This window comes from Podarcis bocagei, assembly GCF_964188305.1.
Source record: "Podarcis bocagei genome assembly, chromosome: 8".
Classification (NCBI taxonomy): Eukaryota; Metazoa; Chordata; class Lepidosauria; order Squamata; family Lacertidae; genus Podarcis; species Podarcis bocagei.
In genome coordinates this window covers 42,352,723-42,371,457 of record NC_138133.1, presented here as the reverse complement: position 1 = coordinate 42,371,457, position 18,735 = coordinate 42,352,723, and the positions used below count along the sequence as shown (strand labels likewise).

Sequence of the window (18,735 nt, the reverse complement as noted above, 5' to 3'; positions counted from 1 at the left end):
GCTTCTGAATACATTGTTCTACAAGGTCAGAAGTCTATTCCCACGATCGTAATCTGTTGCAGCTGTAGAGCTCCCCGATTCAGATTTAATAACAGTTTCACAGGCTCCCTCTAGGGGAAGAACTTCTATTTGTTCTTTTCTTTTAGAGGCAGATCTAACAGCAAAGTTTCCTTTTTCAGATATTTTGTCAATATTTGTTCCTTTAAAATGCAGAGGAGAACAATGGAATCACTATGTTTCTCTTCTTTTAACTATCTGTCAAAGACGTTTGTCTCTGGTCAATGAGCTTCCCAAAGAACGTCAGTCCTGACACCCGCTCCCAGAATCAAGACGGTGGAAAATTACTTTGCTTTACACTCTTTCTGCAGGTTTAAACAGTCCGGGGAAAAAATCCCCCCTCTTCTCCTGCTTCCGAAGGGGGTTCAACAATTTTAAATGATGAAAGTTAATCCTTTACAAGCGATTTTCTGAACTCTAGTTTACCATATCTTTGCTTTAATCTATCTACAAAAAACGGAAGGCTGTTTAGACCTTCCCGTTTCAGTGCCAAATTGAGATGAATTTCTTAGTCCAATTTTCCTTTCTACTTGCAGGTCATTATTCAAAGTCCAATTGTCCGAAATTAAAGTACTCATGGGTAATTGTTTTAAAAGCCAAATTGTCCCAGGAAAAAGGCAGAGCTCTCCGGCAACGGCTGTGCGGCTTCGCTCCACAGAAGAAGCAGTTGACTCTCAGCACCGCGCCACTTCCCCCTCTTCGCTCCGCCAAGTCCCATGGTCACAGGCTTCATCCGCCTGTGATTTGTAAAAGGGTCCCCGCTTCGCCGTAGCGGGAAAGACCCGTTTTCCGTGGAGCTGGTCCCTCTGGATCAGAGGGAATCCGCCACTACCGATGGCACCACCCCGGAAGTCCCAAAATACTGTTTTACAATTGTAGAAGGTGAAACTATAGCTCAGCCCCATGAGATCTGGTCTCTAGGGATCTGCAGGATTCTATCTTGTCCCCTGCATTATTCAGCAACTACATGGAACTGTTCCATAGGGGTTTTGGTCTACTGTTGCAGCATTGCCCTAAACTGTGTGTTCCTGCTTGTTGGCCGAATACATGTTTTTAGTAAATTATGATTGTTTTAAGCCTTCGTGTTAAACACACAAAAGTTGAGGTGGAGTAGGTACCCTCAGAGATACTCCAGGTTAGACCGTTATGAGCAGCCCCTCCCTTTACACCAGAAGCGGCCTGGAGAAATAATGTGGCCTCCAGGCTTCTCTGGCCAGCACTCCAGGCTTCTCTGCACCCTCCCCCAAGTGCTTTCACCCAGATGGATTGTGCCCTTGAACTGTAGTAATGCTTCTTTCTTGTCTGGATAGAGGATGAAGAGGGTGTGTGTGTGTGTGTGTGTGTGTGTGTGTGTGTGTGACTAGAAACCTCTGACTTTTGTATTGCTGGAATATAGCCTACTGTACAAAGACCAGATTACTTTGCTGACTTTTGCTTCTGACCTCGTCCACTACATGGATGCAGCTGGCAGATGGATGCAGCTGCCCATGCAAAAATAGGGCCTTTGGGCTGAAAAAATGTCCCTACCTCTGGCATATCCAGGCTACAGAAAGTAGTAACATATACACACAAGCCCCTGAGATCATCATCTGGGGCCCTTCTTCATGTCCTGTCCCCCACAAGTGGTCCAGAGGGAGGCAACAGGAGAATGGGCTTTTTCTGCAGTGGCTTGTGATATGATCTCTCTCCCCAGGGAGGTTCAGGTGGCACCTTCATTACTCATCTTTAAGTGCCAGGCGAAAATGGTCAACCAGGCCTTTGGCTGATTAACATCCAATACCCTTTTTAAAATGTGTTTGTGGAAAGGGTGGGGGGGAGGGAGGTTTGTGTTTTTTGTTCGTGTTTTTATCATGTATTTTATGTTGTGAACCACCAAGATCTATGGATAAAGGTCGGTATAAACATATAATAAATAAATAAAAGTAAATCAAATGGGTATAAGAAACGGCAGGTGGTAGTTTAAAATTCTACCATACCTACCTTTCACTTTTCCATAGAAGCTGGCTACTTAAGTAATCATCAGGTTTTCCACTCATTTATACCAAGCAAAAGAAAAGCAGAAGAAAAAAGCAGCAACAGAAGTATCAATTGTCCGACTGCATCTCTGCTCATTTAGTTTTAACCAAAACATGTGGAGAGATTGCTTCCACTTAACATGATAGCATTTCTGGCATTAAGCCTGAATACAAACACAATAGCTTTATCACCTACCAATTTGCTTGCCATTGTTAGGTAATTGGACAGTATGGTAAGAGACAGCAACTGATGACTGATCTATGAGGTTGGTTTCACACATGCAAATTATTGATATATGACACCAAACATCTGCACTCAGGTGTACAAATGAAAGCCACTTCAGTCAAAAATTGGTAACATTATTGCTGCTTCAATGCAGGGGTGCCAACTTGAATAAAATATTGTGGGAGCCCATGTAAGCCCCTCCCCACCCCACCTAATTGATCACATGATTCTGCACACAAACACCATTTGAATGGCAATGCTCATCAACTTTGGGGGTACCAGCCCCCTCAAATATTTTATTGGGGAGGGCAAAGCCCCCTTGGCCCTAGGAGCTGGCTCCTATGCTTCAATGGAACATGAGTCTTCTAAAGATTATGACAATCTTTTTAAAAACAACTTTTTTATAATCAAAGATCAGAGGAATAATAAATGATACAAATAAATAGACCAAGTCTTCTCATGTCATTTGTTGCTATGAGCTGTGTTAATCCTCTCATGAAGATAAGATAGAAGGGGAAGCCCCAACAATATTTAATTCCTGCTACTTGCAGTTTAATTGTACAAGCACATAGATTGGGGGGGGTGTTTGTTTCAAAACCCAGATCACCATAACAGGGCTGTTTTTATATGTTATGGATATTAGGTTCCTCAGTTTGTTCCACATTTCCTCCTTCCCCCAATGGGCAAAGCAGACAACTACCGTATTTTTCGCTCTATATCACGCACCCGACCATAACACGCATATAGTTTTTAGAGGAGGAAAACAAGAAAAAAAAATATTCTAAACGAAACAGTGGGTGTATGATTTTTGTGGTTCATGCTGTGGCCACAGACATGTGATCTGACGGTGAGTCTGGGGTAGCCCAGTGCAAAAATCCTGAGGATCCATGTGGATCCATGCTTTGTAACCACGTTTTAAGTGGGGAGGGAAGGAAGAGCACTCAAGGGACAAGGAACACGCGTGGGTTGGGTGGAGAAGGATGCTATTCATAATGCAGAAGAGGGGTACAAGAGGAGAAGGCTCCTCTCCTTTCCCGCTCTGCTGTCTCAAAGCGGGCCATGGAGGAGGGAAGGAAGGGGAACCATGGATCCTCTGCTCACGACTGCAGCAGATCCCCCCCGCCACCCGTAGGCATTCGCTCCATAACACGCACAGACATTTCCCCTTACTTTCTAGGAGCAAAAAAGTGAGTGTTATGGTGCAAAAAAAAAAAAAAGTATATTACTGGGGCTGAGGGGAAAACATCCCTGCCTCAGTTTGGGTCCAAGTACTTTGTATGCCCATTCAAAATCATCAGCAGAGATTATCAGGTCTGGAAGCAGTGATTTAAGCCACGAGGCAATAAATTGCACAGGAACATTTTATTCCACTCCCTCCAAAAAAAAAGAAAAGAAAACGTAAATTATTTCTCCTATTTCGATTTTCTGCATCTTCAAACTTGTTGTGTATATCTAAATTTTCTTTTTGTAATTTTTGCTCTTTTTGTCATAGATATGGCATACTTCCTTTGTCGCTGTAGTTGTTTATGTTAAAGAGTCAAGCCTCATTTTTCATTGGAAGCATTAGTTATTTCCAATGTGTTTTTTTACCAAGCTCCTTTATGGATTCTTGTGCTACAAATTCTTTTATTCTTTTCTTATCTCATTTTCTTTCTCCAACAAGAAAGGACCTTTTTTGAGAGTGGTGCCATCTAGGCTGTGGCCCGCATTAGTGTCCATGTTGAAGTGAGCCTTCTATTACCAGGCAGGAAGAACTGAGTGAAGTCTTTTATTTCCAACTTTTCTGAATCCTTTTGTGTTCCTGTCTCCTTTCTTCAAGGTTTTGGGGTTGTTTATTTAGACATTTAGGGCTTTTGCTCCAAGCTGTTTTTCTGGGTGTTGGATTTAAGTGGCCACCTTCTTTCCTTCATGACCACTCTAATAATTGTGGCAATTAAATATTTTCACTAAATGAATAATACACAAGTGTGAGCAATAAGCTTTGAAGTCACTCCAACAGATGTAATCTCTTCTAATAAGTCTGAAAACAGATTTCCTGCTTCACTACAGTATTTGGAACGGTTATTCAAATTCAAGAGAATGGGCAGGTAAACAGAACAGGAAAACTCAGGTAGTGACCAGAGCTTCATTTCCATGAACACAAATGAGAACAAATAGCTTCACCTCATTTCAATGGCATTTATACTATTACGGACATCTAAAACACAAAACTTACTTCTAGTTCAGACTTGCTATCTCACATTCTGGAGTTTATATTTTGTCAATAATGTGGCAATGTTGCGTTTTAATTGTTATCACCTGTCCTGGGACCTTAGGGTGAAGGGTGGTAAATAAATAATCATAATAATGATATTAAGAATAATGCACGCCTTCAACCTCTTATCAAAAGGGGAGTTCAGCTTGGTAAACATTTTTAAATAGCAAATGAGTTTCATGTCTATTTCCTCTTAAAAATGGCTTGGAACAAAATACAGTAATGCCTTTTATAGCTATTAGAAGAAAAGCCCAAGAGTGAGGTTTAGAGTATTAATGAAAAAGCTACTTCTCTGAACATCTGGGGGCATTTAACCTTCCTCTCTCTGCTCTCACCTGCCATTTCCCCCCTTCCTAATATAACTCACCCTATGTAATGATAGTTGAGTTAATGTTTCTCAGCCTATTCTCCATATAGAATTACCTTCCCATGGTCCTTAAGAACATGTATCCTCCCCTTGCAGATCATCCCACAACCCTTATTAGCCACCATCATTTCCTCCCAAAGCACAGATCAAATTAACAACTTCTCCCATTCCTTGGCTCTCACCCAAAACATATTCTACATTGTGCCTTTTTAACTATTACACAAAATATGTTTTATTGCCTCACAAAGCCTGGGAAGTTCCCACGTTCAATTAAATGCAGGATCTCCCAGTTCTGTCACTGAGTCCTCTCCATGGTCATAAGGACAGCACAAACCCACTCCACATTCCCATATGGCATTACATCCAGGGAGAAAATGCTCTCTGAACAGTACTCAATTCAACAGCTCTGCAATCCATCTTCAGAATACACACTCCAGCTGCTCAATGAGCTTCCTCAAGCATAGTATGCTCCAGGGCTCACCTGGGATGACTGTCATCCCTGCTCTTTTTAATATCTCACTTGGTGGTATGTTTTACAAGTCTGATGGGCAGCAGCTTTCCAGAGTTTCACAGAGGGGTCCCTCCAAGCCCAACCTGGAGATGTGAGGGTGTAAGTTACCCAGAACCTTTGAGATGGCTGAGATTTGGTTTCTAACCACCCCTGGTTTTTATGCTTTCAGAAAAGCCATCTTGGCTGCCAGTCCGAGACTGTGAGACTTTTGGGAAAGTCTCACAGTAGTTTCCCTGCTACCTCTCCCTTTCCTGCCTGTGTCAGATCTGTAGGGATAAACAGGGAAAAGAAATGTGGTGGGAAAACTTGAGAGTCTGAACAGCAACAACCGAAAGCAATATTAATGGGGTTTTTTAAGTGTAAAAAAACACGGATGTGTCGGGAAGAAGAACCAAGCCATGCCCACCTCATCTTAAAGGAAAGTGAAACTCAAGCTCAAAATTCACAGAAATTTCACCTTCCCTGAAACTTATTGAAGAATGGCCCTTTACAGAGGGGACAAACGGCCTCGTGAAAACAGCAGAAAAGTTCTGTTTACCATTAGTTTTAGCTGTTATATAGCAACTAATTAGTACGCATTCCTTGTTTGGGAAGTATATGCATTAAACCAAGAAAATTTAATTTAGATTGTTCTCTCATTGGGGGGCAGCTTCAAATTAATCTGTCCTGGATAATAGACATGACAGGTCAATAGTCAAGTAAAGCATATTAAAACACTGATTTAAATCCCATACTAAGTGCAGGATTCAATGCTAATTGCTAGTCAATGATGAACAGTCTCACTGTCTAGTCCACATTCAAAGAAAATGACACCTAACCAAATTAGCTAATATCCTAGATCAGGCTTCCTCAAACTTGGCCCTCCAGATGTTTTGAGACTACAATTCCCATCATCCCTGACCACTGGTCCTGCTAGCTAGGGATCATGGGAGCTGTAGGCCAAAAACATCTGGAGGGCTGAGGTTGTGGAAGACTGTCCTAGATGCACATTCAGACCCATCATATGAAACAGCTCTTACAGCAAGACATCACTGCTGTGGAATGCAGATAGGTGGGTTACATATTAGAACAAAAAGATTAGGATGTCAGAAAGAAGACTAATTAAGACTTTCCCAAAAGGATGGACTGAATGTACAAAAAAGGGATTAAAAAGAAATCTTCACCTCCATGATGAGAAGTGTTGCTGGTCTTATCAAACTGTTTTACTTCCCTCAAAATTGCTTGGATACTTCTCTGATAAAGAAACTTTAATAGTCCCTCCAAACTTTAGGTAAAACTTAGTTCCCATGACTTAATAACTACCACTGCATATGGAATTTATTAATGAGATCCAAATGTGTAGAGGCAATCCAGTGCTAATGAGAGGCAGATAATGATACCAACAAAACAGCTTGAGCAGGTGCAGACAATGTCATCAGGTCAACCCAGCCCCAAAGAGGAACTGGAAAGAGAGCACACCTGTGCATACCACCCACTCAATGCACTCCTCCCACCTCCAACATTCCTGTATGTCCACATTGGGAAGACACACCCAAAAATGGCCTTTACCCACAACATTTAAAACACATAGCCTGGAAATCAGTGGCTCAGCTGAGGGCTATCTTCAGCACTATAGGAAGATCAGGTGTGCAGTAATCCCATGATACTTTTTTCTCTTTTCAGCAACACTCCTTTTGCTTCTAAATTTCTCAAGTGTTTTGACTGAGCAGGAACCTCCAAAATTGCCACAAAATTTGACAGCAACTCTAATATTAAATACATTTAATGAAAGACCAAATGTTCATCAAATCAAGTACCTGTTTTACTAAGCTGTACTCCCTCCTAAAACAACCAAAGAAAATTCAAGCCCTCTATCCCGGAAGGAAAAAAACCACAAGCTACTTTATAAGGCAACTGTTAATTAAATAAACCATTAACAAAAACTTGAACTAATAAATCATCGATCTGCTCCACAGCATATCTTGAAGCATCTAGGACCCAGAGCCGAGGCTTCTGTCCATAAATCAGCCTCTATGTTTATGTTTGTCCATGCCTCCTGCAGCTTCCTTTCAGGCTCTTGGTAAAACAAAGCTTCATTTTCTAGGGGTGGGGGAGGATGGCAGTACCCAAAACATGGGACCAGGCAGTACGCACACTTTAGCAGGCCAATTCCAAATCATATGCCACATGTTACCTGCTTTTATTCTTGTACAGCAAGTCTTAAAGCCTATCAGTTTCCATTATAACAGTTGGACTAAACTGGCGCCAATCCAAAGAGTTTGGTTTTAACTGGGTTGTACATTGGACTGCCATCAACTTGGAGTTTGCCTTCACAAGCTGAGAATTGTTTACAGGCCCACTGCATAAACAAAAATTGCAGTTTAAATCTCTTGGATACATACATTATTCCGCAGAGTAGCCAGCTGCCTCTCATTACCAATTTCTATATAGAAATGGGGCCCATCCCCATCGCATTCGGATAAAATCCAAATGTGCAATATCACGTGAAAAGGAATTACACACACAAAGAAAGGGCAATTAGGATCAGAAGGGTCCTTAAGAGAACTTATTTACAGGCTCACAAGGAGCCAGTTTATGCAGAACAGCTTTGCCACTGTACATCTCTAGAGAAGCTGATCTGAACTTGCTTTCTTGCATTCATTCCAATGAGACATAAGCATCTCCAACTTCTATGCCCTCCAGAGCAACTAACAAAGGCAGGTTATGTTAATGTTAACTACTATTGTGATCAGATAAATTAGTAAACAAGTAAATTAGTCCTCAAGAAAATGCACAAATGTATCACAACATAGCTCAAATGATGGACCTGGCAAGCTACTTACCTGGAAGCAGTTGTTGCTCATGTCCAGATAAATGGACTACTGCAAGGAAACAGAGCTAGGAAAGAATACAGAGCTAGGAAATAATGCTTTAAACGCATTGTGTGAATGTGGTCTCTTTCACTGGGAGATAACTGTCAGAAGACTATGGAACCACATCAGCTACCCTAACTTCAAAAGTGGTCATGTGTGTTTACATAAAGTTCACATTTCACACCTGAAAGGTAGCTGGGGGAAATTGAAATATGCATTTTGGAGTTGACAGAGCTGAGATGTAAGAGATTGCCTGGCTCAGAAATCAGAACAGACGTGAAAACAATTGGTGCGTCTCATACAGAAATGGAAAAGGCAAAAGGGATCAAATGGAGGAATGTGTCTGTGTAGATGTTACAAATCATTTTACTATAAAGGAAGCACATGCAAGACAAAGTGCCTTTTGAAGATGAATGATTTCTTCAGGAGTACTTCAGGCAATGGCATTTCCCAGATAACAAATGAATAAAACAACAATTACAATTAAGTCCAAGCCTAATAGCAAGCAGCTTTGGGCAGCCTCCAAGGTTTATGTATGAGTTATGGGGAATCCTGGAGACTTGATTTGGAAGGTACTTGGGGAGAATAAAAGCTCTGAAACCTGGGCAACAGCCTTGACAACCTCATCCAGCTGCTTCAGCTGCTGAAAGCCTGTAATATTTGGGATGGTTTCCACAAGTGAACAGAAATAATTAGGAAGGCGTTTTAATGAGATCCAGATCATCAGGATTTGCAATCCCTGGTCAGAGGAAGGCAAGGTTGTACTTCCTACTTCAGGCACAGGAAACATGGCTCTTGTGGCGGGAGCTCCACCTCAAGGGTGCATTTCGCCAAGTCACTCCTGAGAAGTGGTTGGCTCAAATAAAATGACTCTCCATGCTTGTGCCATGAAACTATGCTGCCAAACTAGAGTCAGAACCACCCTCCTTAATATTATAATCACCTTGTACAGGGTTCTAAACTACGCAATATTCAGATGCTAACCTCTCCAGATGGCAATTCACACAATCTGTAAGAAAAAGATGACGATTGGCAGTTTAGGACACTGGTGTTAAGTTGCAAATGAGTCCAGATGATAATAACAGCAGGCATATCACAGTAGTTTTTAGCCTGCTAATGAATACAGTTGATTATTTAACTAGAAAAACAAATTCCTGCGTTAATAGTATCTATTCATCTACGCTGGGAGCACTATTTTCTAAAGGAAAGGGTTGAGAGCTTATCAAGCACAGCACATACACTCTGGCCCCCACCCCTCTGCGCCACAGAGATACAAAAGCAAATGTTTAAAAGCAGCAAAAAACAACAACAAACACCACCCCAAAACTTTCATGATTCTAATCATGCCTTGACCAAGCTACACGGTTATGGAATGCTACAGTTTTGCAGGCAGCTTGACCTCAAGTTTGTGATCCTGCTCATGGAAACCACAAGATTTTGGGGCACTGGGATGAGGGATAAAATGTTTGTTTCTTCCTTCTATTAAAGATGCGGCATTTAGCTGGTGTTAGTATCATCCACTGAAGAATATTTGCCCATTCACTGAACTACTGTGAAATTCAGTGAGGGCACAGAATTTTTCATGCTCTCTTCCTATGTGTCAAAACAAAATATTTTAGAAAGGTGAGAAGCATCTGATGACTGGGTGTGAGGGAGCAGCTTCTACATGCCTCAAAGGACGTTCCCTTCCTCAACTCTTAGAGGTGGTTATCCAGAAAATTAGAAGAAGTTACTCAGCACAGATGCATCACTATGCAGATTTCCCAACCAACAGGGAAATCAGTGGCACCACCTAATTATGTGGGCAATGTGTTTGAGACACCAATACTTCAAAACAGAATTAAGTATCTAAACTGGATTTATAATTACAGAGTGCCAAGTGAATGGAATGTGCTCCCACAGACTTTAAGTCACAGGCATTACCAAGTCCATGAATGCCTTGACCCATAAATGGTAAATAAGGAACCAAGAATGAGTACCAAATTAAGCTTAATCTGTAACATATCAGTGCTCCATGTGTTAATCTCCATCTGAATATTTAGACTCGGTGTGATCTTAAATCCTGGACACCATTCTTAATGCTTTTTCTGCATTGTACTAACAGGCCACAATAATTATGGTGGTATTTCAATTTTAGTCGAAGTTCATTCACCAGCTGTTATTTGATTCATTCTCTTGCATGCAGTATATCTGTCCTGTAATATATGAAGTGTGATCCTAAACTCAACTCACTGAGTGCAATGGGTCTTACTCCACAGTAGGCGTGCTAAGGACTTCAACCAAAAAAAGAACATTTATTCATTCAGATTCCTGTTTTGTGTCCAGGTGGACATAGATTAATATTAATTGCTGGTGGCACTCTAGAAATAATTTCCCCTTGGTCATACAAGAGAACTAGAACCAACTTTTCCTATACTTGAAACATAACCAACTTGTTTTTTTGTTTTTGTTTAAACTAGATTTTGTTTTCAGGTAAGAAAAACCCAAACATATGTAAAATATGCTTTTCATGTAAAGGCCATTTTTTAAGGTGTGGCCTTAAAACAGAATTATGATCTTTGGGAATCAATAGCGCACGGATACTTCCCAGTAAATGCAAAAATGTATTTTTTCACTTCTTAATATGCAACTGAGCTTTAGGCTGTAGGAGAGTATGCAGCAAATCAGGTTAATTCTGTACAGGTTTAGGCTGCAGCCTTATACACCTGGAAATGTCCCATTATACTGAATGGGACTTACTCCTGAGCAGACGTGTGTAGGATTGTATTAAGCTGAACAGATCTTTTCACCCAGTGCTGCCCTGCCAACTATTTAAATACAATTCTTTACACACTAATCTGGGAGTAAATCCAACTTAACTCAAGGGGACTTACTTCTGAGTAGACATGGAAAGGGTTGCACTACAAATCAGTTTTGAAAGTGCGTAAGTTTCTATTTAATTTGACATACATCGGGTGCAATGGTTCTTTCAGATCAGGTGGAGTAAAAATGAAAAGTTTAAAGAGAAGAGGCAAAGGCCACAGCATTAAAATAAGGCTATTCTTAAATAATATGTATGGGGTAAGTGATACAGTATTCATCCCTGTAGAACAAAAGGTGCCTCAGTTTTAGAGAAAAAAATATCCAAGATGTGCATTACATTCAAGAAAGAGACTTTAAGACTACCTACTTCCAGAATAACGGTCTTACATTGCCCGCACCCCACTATCACCCCCTCTGTCCCAGCAAGAAAAACTCCGCATACCAGTGACTAGACAGATGGGAAGTAGTAGTCTGAAGATCAATCCACACACCACTTCTGTTGCCATCGCTGGGAGATGGGACCACTTCGAGTCTTGGCGAAACAAAGGAGACCAGGATCACTTGCAATGTCACCAGGCGCCAGCTCCTATCTTTGAGGTCCACCCTTGTCCGGGGCTGGAGCAAACGAGCATTCTCTCTGCGTGTCCTGCAGGCTTCTTCTCAAGAGCCCTTCGACATCTCCGGAGCAGCGCGTCCGAAAAGCAACAAAAAGCCCAACAACTCCGCAGCGCAGCTAGCAAGATCCGCTTCTTAAGGCTTCCAACTCAAGGCGCACCGTTTCTCTTGCAGAGGAAAGTCTTTAGTTTGTTCACTTGAGAACCATTTTGCTCCAGCCCTCATCGGGGCGGGCGTGGGGTGGGGAGGGGGAGGGGGGTTATCGCCTTGAGCGCTGCCTTAGATGAGCTCAAACGGAGCCGTCTCTGTCGCGCATGGCTGCGGATCCCTCACAGTTCACGCGCGAGATTCCCAGACATAACAAGAGCCGCCCGTCGGGGACCAGCCGAACTTCGGCGCTCCGAGCGAGGCGCCACCAAACTGTCCCGAGCGTCTAGGTAGGAGGCATCGCGGGAGCGTCGGAAGCTGCCCAGCGGCCAGCTCTCCCTTGCGCGCGCGCTCCGTCGCAGGCGAGAAAAGCGCGTCTTCCCAGCCGCGAAGCTCCCGTCCAGCCGCCACAGCCCGGGGCTTCGCCTACATATCTCCACCTCAATGAAACTTGGCGTGACCCAGCCCCCTCGGCGGGGCGGGCCAGACGGGGCGGGATGGAGCGGCCCCGAACCAATCGCGGAAAAGACGGCGAGGGAGGCCGGAGTTTCAGGCGGCTGAGGAGGCGGCAAGCCCGCCTTCTCCAGCAGCTCCGCCTTCGCCCAGAAGGCTCGCAGGAGATTCCCTGACGGGACTAATCACGAGCCAGGTGTTGTCCGGAGAGAGCGGCTTGCTCCCGGTCAGGAGAGCGGGCGTTTTCTCTCCTCGTCGTCGCCCGCGCATTTCTCCGCGAAGAGACAGGAGCCCGCGAGTGGGCTGAGGCCGCGAATTGCGCGCTCTCTCTCCTCGTGGAGTGTAGCTGGCGCCCTGCCGCGTTGCCGAGGGAACTTCAGCCTCTGCTCGCGCTTCCGTCCTCGCAGCTGGAGAGGGCAGGTGCGCAAGTGGCCAGGCGGCAACCGCTCCTGCAGGGCACGGTCCGCTCGTTTTGTGCCCGGCTGGTTCAGCAATGTGGATTGGGCGCAGAGAGCCCAGGCTTCCCCATTGCGCCGCCTGGAGGGCAACCAAATGCACAGAGGTGATGGCTGTTTCTGCGCCTGCACTTTCTCTTGTGGGGGTGGCGATTAGGTCCACATCTCCCTCTTCTGCTGGCATTCCGGGAGACTGCAGGAGCCCCCGCGCTTACCCTGTTCGATGGATAGCCCCCGTTCTAGTATGGTAGGAAGGGTTAAGCAAGTGACAGTTGCTGTTTTGTTTATAAAAGTGTGTGTTTTATTGGTTAAAGTACCATCAAAACTTTACATTAAAGAGTGAACAACAACACAGCAACAACCCCAGGCATCTTGTGGTTCATTGGACAAGGAACAGGGCGTTTAGAGAGAGCACAGGGCAAGTTTTAAGAGCAGCCACATCGACTTCTGATCACTCACTCCAGGGACACTGGGGGTTGAACCTGCAACATTTTACATTGGCATCTCAGGTTATGTACACTTCAGGTTACAGACTCCGCTAACCCAGAAATATTACCTCGGGTTAAAAACTTTGCTTTAGGATGAGAACAGAAATCGTGCTCCGGCAGCGCGGCAGCAGCAGGAGGCCCCATTAGCTAAAGTGGTGCTTCAGGTTAAGAACAGATTCAGGTTAAGAACAGACCTCTGGAACGAATTAAGTACTTAACCCGAGGTACCACTGTACATGCAATGCATGTGTGCTACCACTGAACTGCTCACTCACCCTGTTCTGAGGCGAAATAGGGAGGATTGGGCCCAGCAGGGTAGTCCAGACTAAGTGCACAAGAATTTATGTAAGCTCTAATACTCACATCCTCCCTCTTTCTTTGAGTGGCACAGTTGAGGGGATTGGGCTCAGTCTCTTCTGCTGCATCACCCACAAAAAGAAAGTACAGACACACAAGAGACGTTAAGGCAGCCGTTCCTTGGATGAGCAACAGATTCTGCTCCAACTAGGCAGCTTGCTTACCTGGGTGCAGCACAATCACAAGCAGGTAAATAAATGCAAGCAACAACTTTTGTTTCTTGCCTACTTCTGTGAGATGGTGAGGCTTGTACCACTGAGCGGGGAACAGCATTGTCGTTACTGAGCATGATACAGGGGGCATGATAAACAGGTCTCCACTCACCCAAGAGAACCCAGACCTCTCAGAGCCTGCTGTATCTCAGTAGTCAGTGTCAAAGAGACTTTCCTGAGACACCAGAACAGTGGTAGCCAATGTGGTAATCTGTTCCCAATGCTGGACTGCAACTCCCATCACTGACTGTTGGCCATGACTGGGTCTGACGAGAGCTGGAGTCCAGCAAGATCTGAAAGACATCACATTGGTACTAGACCATCAGCAGTTGTGATCTCTAGGTACAAGAAATCCAATCTAGAATTGATAAAAGGGCTGGTAGAAGAAAGATGAGAGAAAGGAGGTCATATATATCAATATATCACCCAGCCCTACCTACTAGCTTTCTTTCTTTAAGAAAGTAATTTGAAAAAGTATGATGCATTTTGTTTAGGTGTGTGTGAGCATGAAGTCAATCCCTTATTTTAACGATAAAATGTAAAGACCAAACAGGATAAATTCACTTTCACTTTTCCTCATCCATGATTTTACGTGGTGTGACTTTGTAGTTAACACTTATTTTGGTTGATTTTACAGCAAGCCACCCTTAAAGAATAGTTTATGCAACTGATTTGTTGAAACAAACCATAATGTTAACCATAGCTTAACTGGTTTGGACAGTTCAGGAAGCTGCAGTTAATTAAAAGCAGAAGTAAATATCACTTGACCAGGGAAGGGAGGAGAAGCATACAAGCCCATGAGAAGGCTAGACCTGTTCACACAAAGCAGGGATGTGGTCCTCCAGATCATGTGGATTCCAACTGCCATCATTCTGAGTTAGCAATTTGGTCAGGGCTGATGTGAGTTATAGTTCAGCAACATCTAGAGGGCTACAGGCTTTTCCAGCCCTAACAGAGAGCTAGACCATGGTTTTGTAGAATGCCTGAACATGCCAAATGCATTTCATGGGTCGATTCTGTTACATTCCTCAGAAAACACAAACTAAGGCTAACATGTTCACTAGTGTTCTTAAGGCTAACATGTAGATCAACAAAAATGTGTGTGTGCTAATTTCACATCCACTTATATACCATCTACCTAAAACCCAAACTGCAGCATCTGGGGAGCTTGAGCAAGCAGAGAGGATGGAAGTCAAGGAGGAAATTGTAGGACTGAAAAGACCAGAAGATAAAAAAATACAGTTCAAGGTACAGGCTGTCCAGTAGCTAGCTTTTTCTCACTTTTATATTGCAGTCCTTTGTACACATACCTGGGAGTAAGCTTAATTTAATATAGTGGGATTTACTCCCAAGTAAATGAACTAGGATTGCACATTTGAATAGTGGTCTTTAGAAATGCATTGTAAAACAGATTTTTAAAGTGAGTGTTGGTATTATATGTAATATGTGCTTAGTTTTTAAAACTATTTAGATATTATTTTTCTATTTCTTTTTTTAAAAAGTATGAAGAATTCACATGCCTGGCTGGCCAAAACTGGTAGCTGAAATATACCGTACATTGGCAGTAGACTTCACTTAAGCTATCCTCTGTAACTAGACAAAGTTTGGAAGTTGTTTGTGCTCAATGAAAAAGGTGCTTGCTGTAGGTTTTTTATTCCTAAAAATAAACTGATAGGAACTAAAAGCACAGAATAGAATTTGTGATTTTGAGAAACTCTCTTGGGATCCAGTATTTTGAGTACACTGAAAAACTCTGCTTTACTCTGGTTAAGTGTAGCATCAGCACATGGGACTGACACTGAGTACACCGAGTATATGGGTCTAAACCACTGAGCCTCTTGGGCTTGCTGATCGGAAGGTTGGCAGTTGGAATCCACATGACGGGGTGAGTGCCCGTTGCTCTGTCCCAGTTTCTGCCAACCTAGCAGCTCAAAAGCATACTAGTGCTAGTATATAAATAGGTACCACTTCAGTGGGAAGGTAAACAGCATTTCTGTGCACTCTGGCTTCTGTCACTGTGCTCTGTTGCACCAGAGGCAGTTTAGTCATGCTGGCCACATGACCCAGAAAGCTGTCTGTGGACAAATGCAGGCTCTCTGGGCCTGAAAGCGAGATGACAGCTGCACCCCATAATGGCCTTTGACTGGTCTTAACCGTCCAGGGCTCCTTTACCTTTACCCTTACTACTGTGCCCCTCTGGAGTCTGTGGCCTAGATGGCTGCCTAGTTGACCTAATGATAGCATTCGCCCTGATTACATGGTGCATGGATTGCCACGGCGCCCCGTGGATGACTTGCCCTGCCTCCGCCGCTCCGGGTCCCAGAGCAGCTAGCTATGTCTCTGGAAGGTAAATGGTGTTTCTGTGCACTCTGGCACTTGTCACAGTCCTCTCTGTGCCAGTAGCGGTTTAGTCCAGCCAGACACATGACCTTGAAAGCTATCTGTGGACAAATGCTGGCTCCCTTGGCCTGAAAGTGAGATGAGCACTGCACCCTATAGTCACCTCTGACTGGACTTAACCGTCCAGGGGTCCTTTACCTTTACCTAGCATCAGGTATTCCCATGCTGTGGACACATGTTGTAAGCCAATCCCTACTGGGAAGAACAGGAAATAATTGAGTTATTCTGTCCTACCTGGAACCAAAAAAACTGTTCCTAGGAAAAGGTGGTTGGGTTATCTAGGCCAGTGTTTCCCAACCTTTTTTGGGCAAAGGCACACTTGTTTCATGAAAAAAATCTCGAGGCACACCACCATGCCAGATGGGGAAAGGTCACTTTTTACTTATGTAAAAAAAATAAAAAAATAGTAACAGCATAAAAGGTAATGGTTAGGCTAGCATCCCTCTTCCAAATATGCTAGGTTTTTATTTGCAGGGACTGTTCTACATGGGAAAGCATTCAGCACTGTCATTCTCCCATCTGCCATCTGAATTGGTACTATTCTGGGTCAACTTACATGTGTAGATGAAAATGGCACCAAGTGTGGGGGAGGGGGCAGAACAGGTTTCAGATATAGGATATTAAGCATACACGTACTTCAGATTGAACTGGTTGCTTGCTTTGCAAGTTTTCATTTCCCAAATGACTGCCTTGGCAAGCGCAATACCTACCAGGCTCAACGCCGGTCTCGCGCTGCCGCTTCCCGCGCTCTCAAGGACCCGGGAGGAGGAAGGCGTGAAGGGAATCCCGAAGGCGCGAAAACCTCGCGCACGCGCAGGCCTTCCGCCTGCGACAGCCCAGTAGGCCGGCCGAAGCGAGCGGCGATGGGATGTGGGAGGGAGCTCGCTCGCCGCCCCGCGTGTGCCTATGTGGGGCACGTTACAGCCCCGTGACGTCAGCGCCACGCAGGCAGCCAGGCAGGCAGACGGCGAGAGCCCCGCGCTGGGCGGCCTCTCCTCGCCGCCGCCGCCCCGCCTCTCGCCGCCCGACTCGCCCGACTCCCTCCCACGGCACACCAGGCAACGTCTCGCACCGGTTGGGAAACACTGGTTTATCTCTTTGATGTCTGATGGGAGGGCATTCCACAGGGCGGGTGCCACTACCGAGAAGGCCCTCTGCCTGGTTCCCTGTAACCTCACTTTTCACAGTGAGGGAATTGCCAGAAGGCCCTTGGCACTGGATCTCAGTGTCTGGGCTGAACGATGGTGGCGGAGACGCTACTTCAGGTATACTGGACCGAAACCGCTTAGGGCTTTAAAGGTCAGCACCAACACTTTGAATTGTGCTCGGAAAGGTACTGGGAGCCAATGTAGGTCTTTCAAGACTGTCGTTACGTGGTCTCGGCGGCAGGTAGCAGCGCTCACAGCTTACAGACTGCACCGTGTAACAGGTGTCTGGCCCAGCAGCCTAAGGCGGACAAGCCACTGAAACAGGCATTCAGAATCCATTCATTTCATAAAACCTGCAGGGCTCAATCTCTGTGTTTGTGTATGTGTGTGTTTCTGTTTTGCCCAAGGGTCTGGGGGTGGGAGAGAGCTCTTTAGCATGATGCTTTTAAAACAATTAAATTATCAACAAACAAACCTGATGATACGAATAGCAACGTCAGGTGCTACCGGGGGGGGGGGGGGAGAAGGGGGCCTACTCGGAAGTAAATACTGCGTCCAGGCGCAATTAGCGCTGATTTAAGGTGCACCAAGACTGCCTAAAAACCTCACCAAAGATATGCAACAAAGCGCTTCGTTGCAGAGGACAGAGTTTGTGCACTGTGGAGGCTGGAGGGCTTCTATTCTACATGCGGGGGTTGGGGGGGCGAGGAAAATGTGCTCGGGGGGGGGGGCGGGGAAGGCAAGAAAAGGAGCTGAGCTCTAACTATAGGCTCCCACGCTTGAGCAGGCACGACTCGGTGGGGCGGACCACCCTCTCTCCTGGAGGAGGAGGAGGAAGAGGAGGAGGAGATTCCCATCCACGGCGTGGCCTCCCGTGCTCCTGAACGGGAAATCTCTGCAGCCCAAGACTCTCCGCAAGGCAGCTCCTCCCTTCCTGCCTTGAGCCGCCACCAGCCGCGCCCCCCTCCCCAGTTATCTGCTGCCTGCCAAGCCCCGCCCCTCTTCATTGTCCTCCCCTTCTGTTTATACACAAAGACCCCCCATCTTCTTCCCCCTTCCCCTTCCTCCATCCCTCGCTTTTTTCCCTCTCTTTCCTTTTTTTAAAAAAATATTTTCTCTTCCCCTTCTTTTTTTCCACCCTTTCTTTTTTCTCTTTCTCCCCCCCCCCTCCCCGCCCTCCTGCCTTCCTGGGTTAAAGGATTTGAGCAATGGGTCTGGAGGTGGAGCTCGTCGGAGGATTAGCCCGACTCGCCCGCCTCCCTCCCACGGCACACCAGGCGACGTCCGGCGGCACACTACTGTGCCGCGGAACACCGGTTGGGAAACACTGATCTAGGCTAGCCTTCATGAACCTGCCACCCTTCAGATGTTGTTGA

General features: G+C 45.0%; 1 protein-coding gene across 5 annotated transcripts in view; it reads right to left on the bottom strand.

Moving 5' to 3' along the window:
• PIEZO2 (piezo type mechanosensitive ion channel component 2) overlaps window positions 1-11,932 on the bottom strand; it is a 209,924-nt gene extending 197,992 nt beyond the window's left edge. For all 5 annotated transcript variants that reach the window (XM_081205510.1, XM_081205513.1, XM_081205514.1 and 2 more), the window contains exon 1: window positions 11,527-11,932. In XM_081205510.1, the coding sequence (XP_081061636.1) occupies window positions 11,527-11,590 (64 nt within the window). In that variant the 5' untranslated portion in view covers window positions 11,591-11,932. The remainder of the gene's footprint in view (window positions 1-11,526) is intronic.
• Window positions 11,933-18,735: the final 6,803 nt, after the last annotated feature.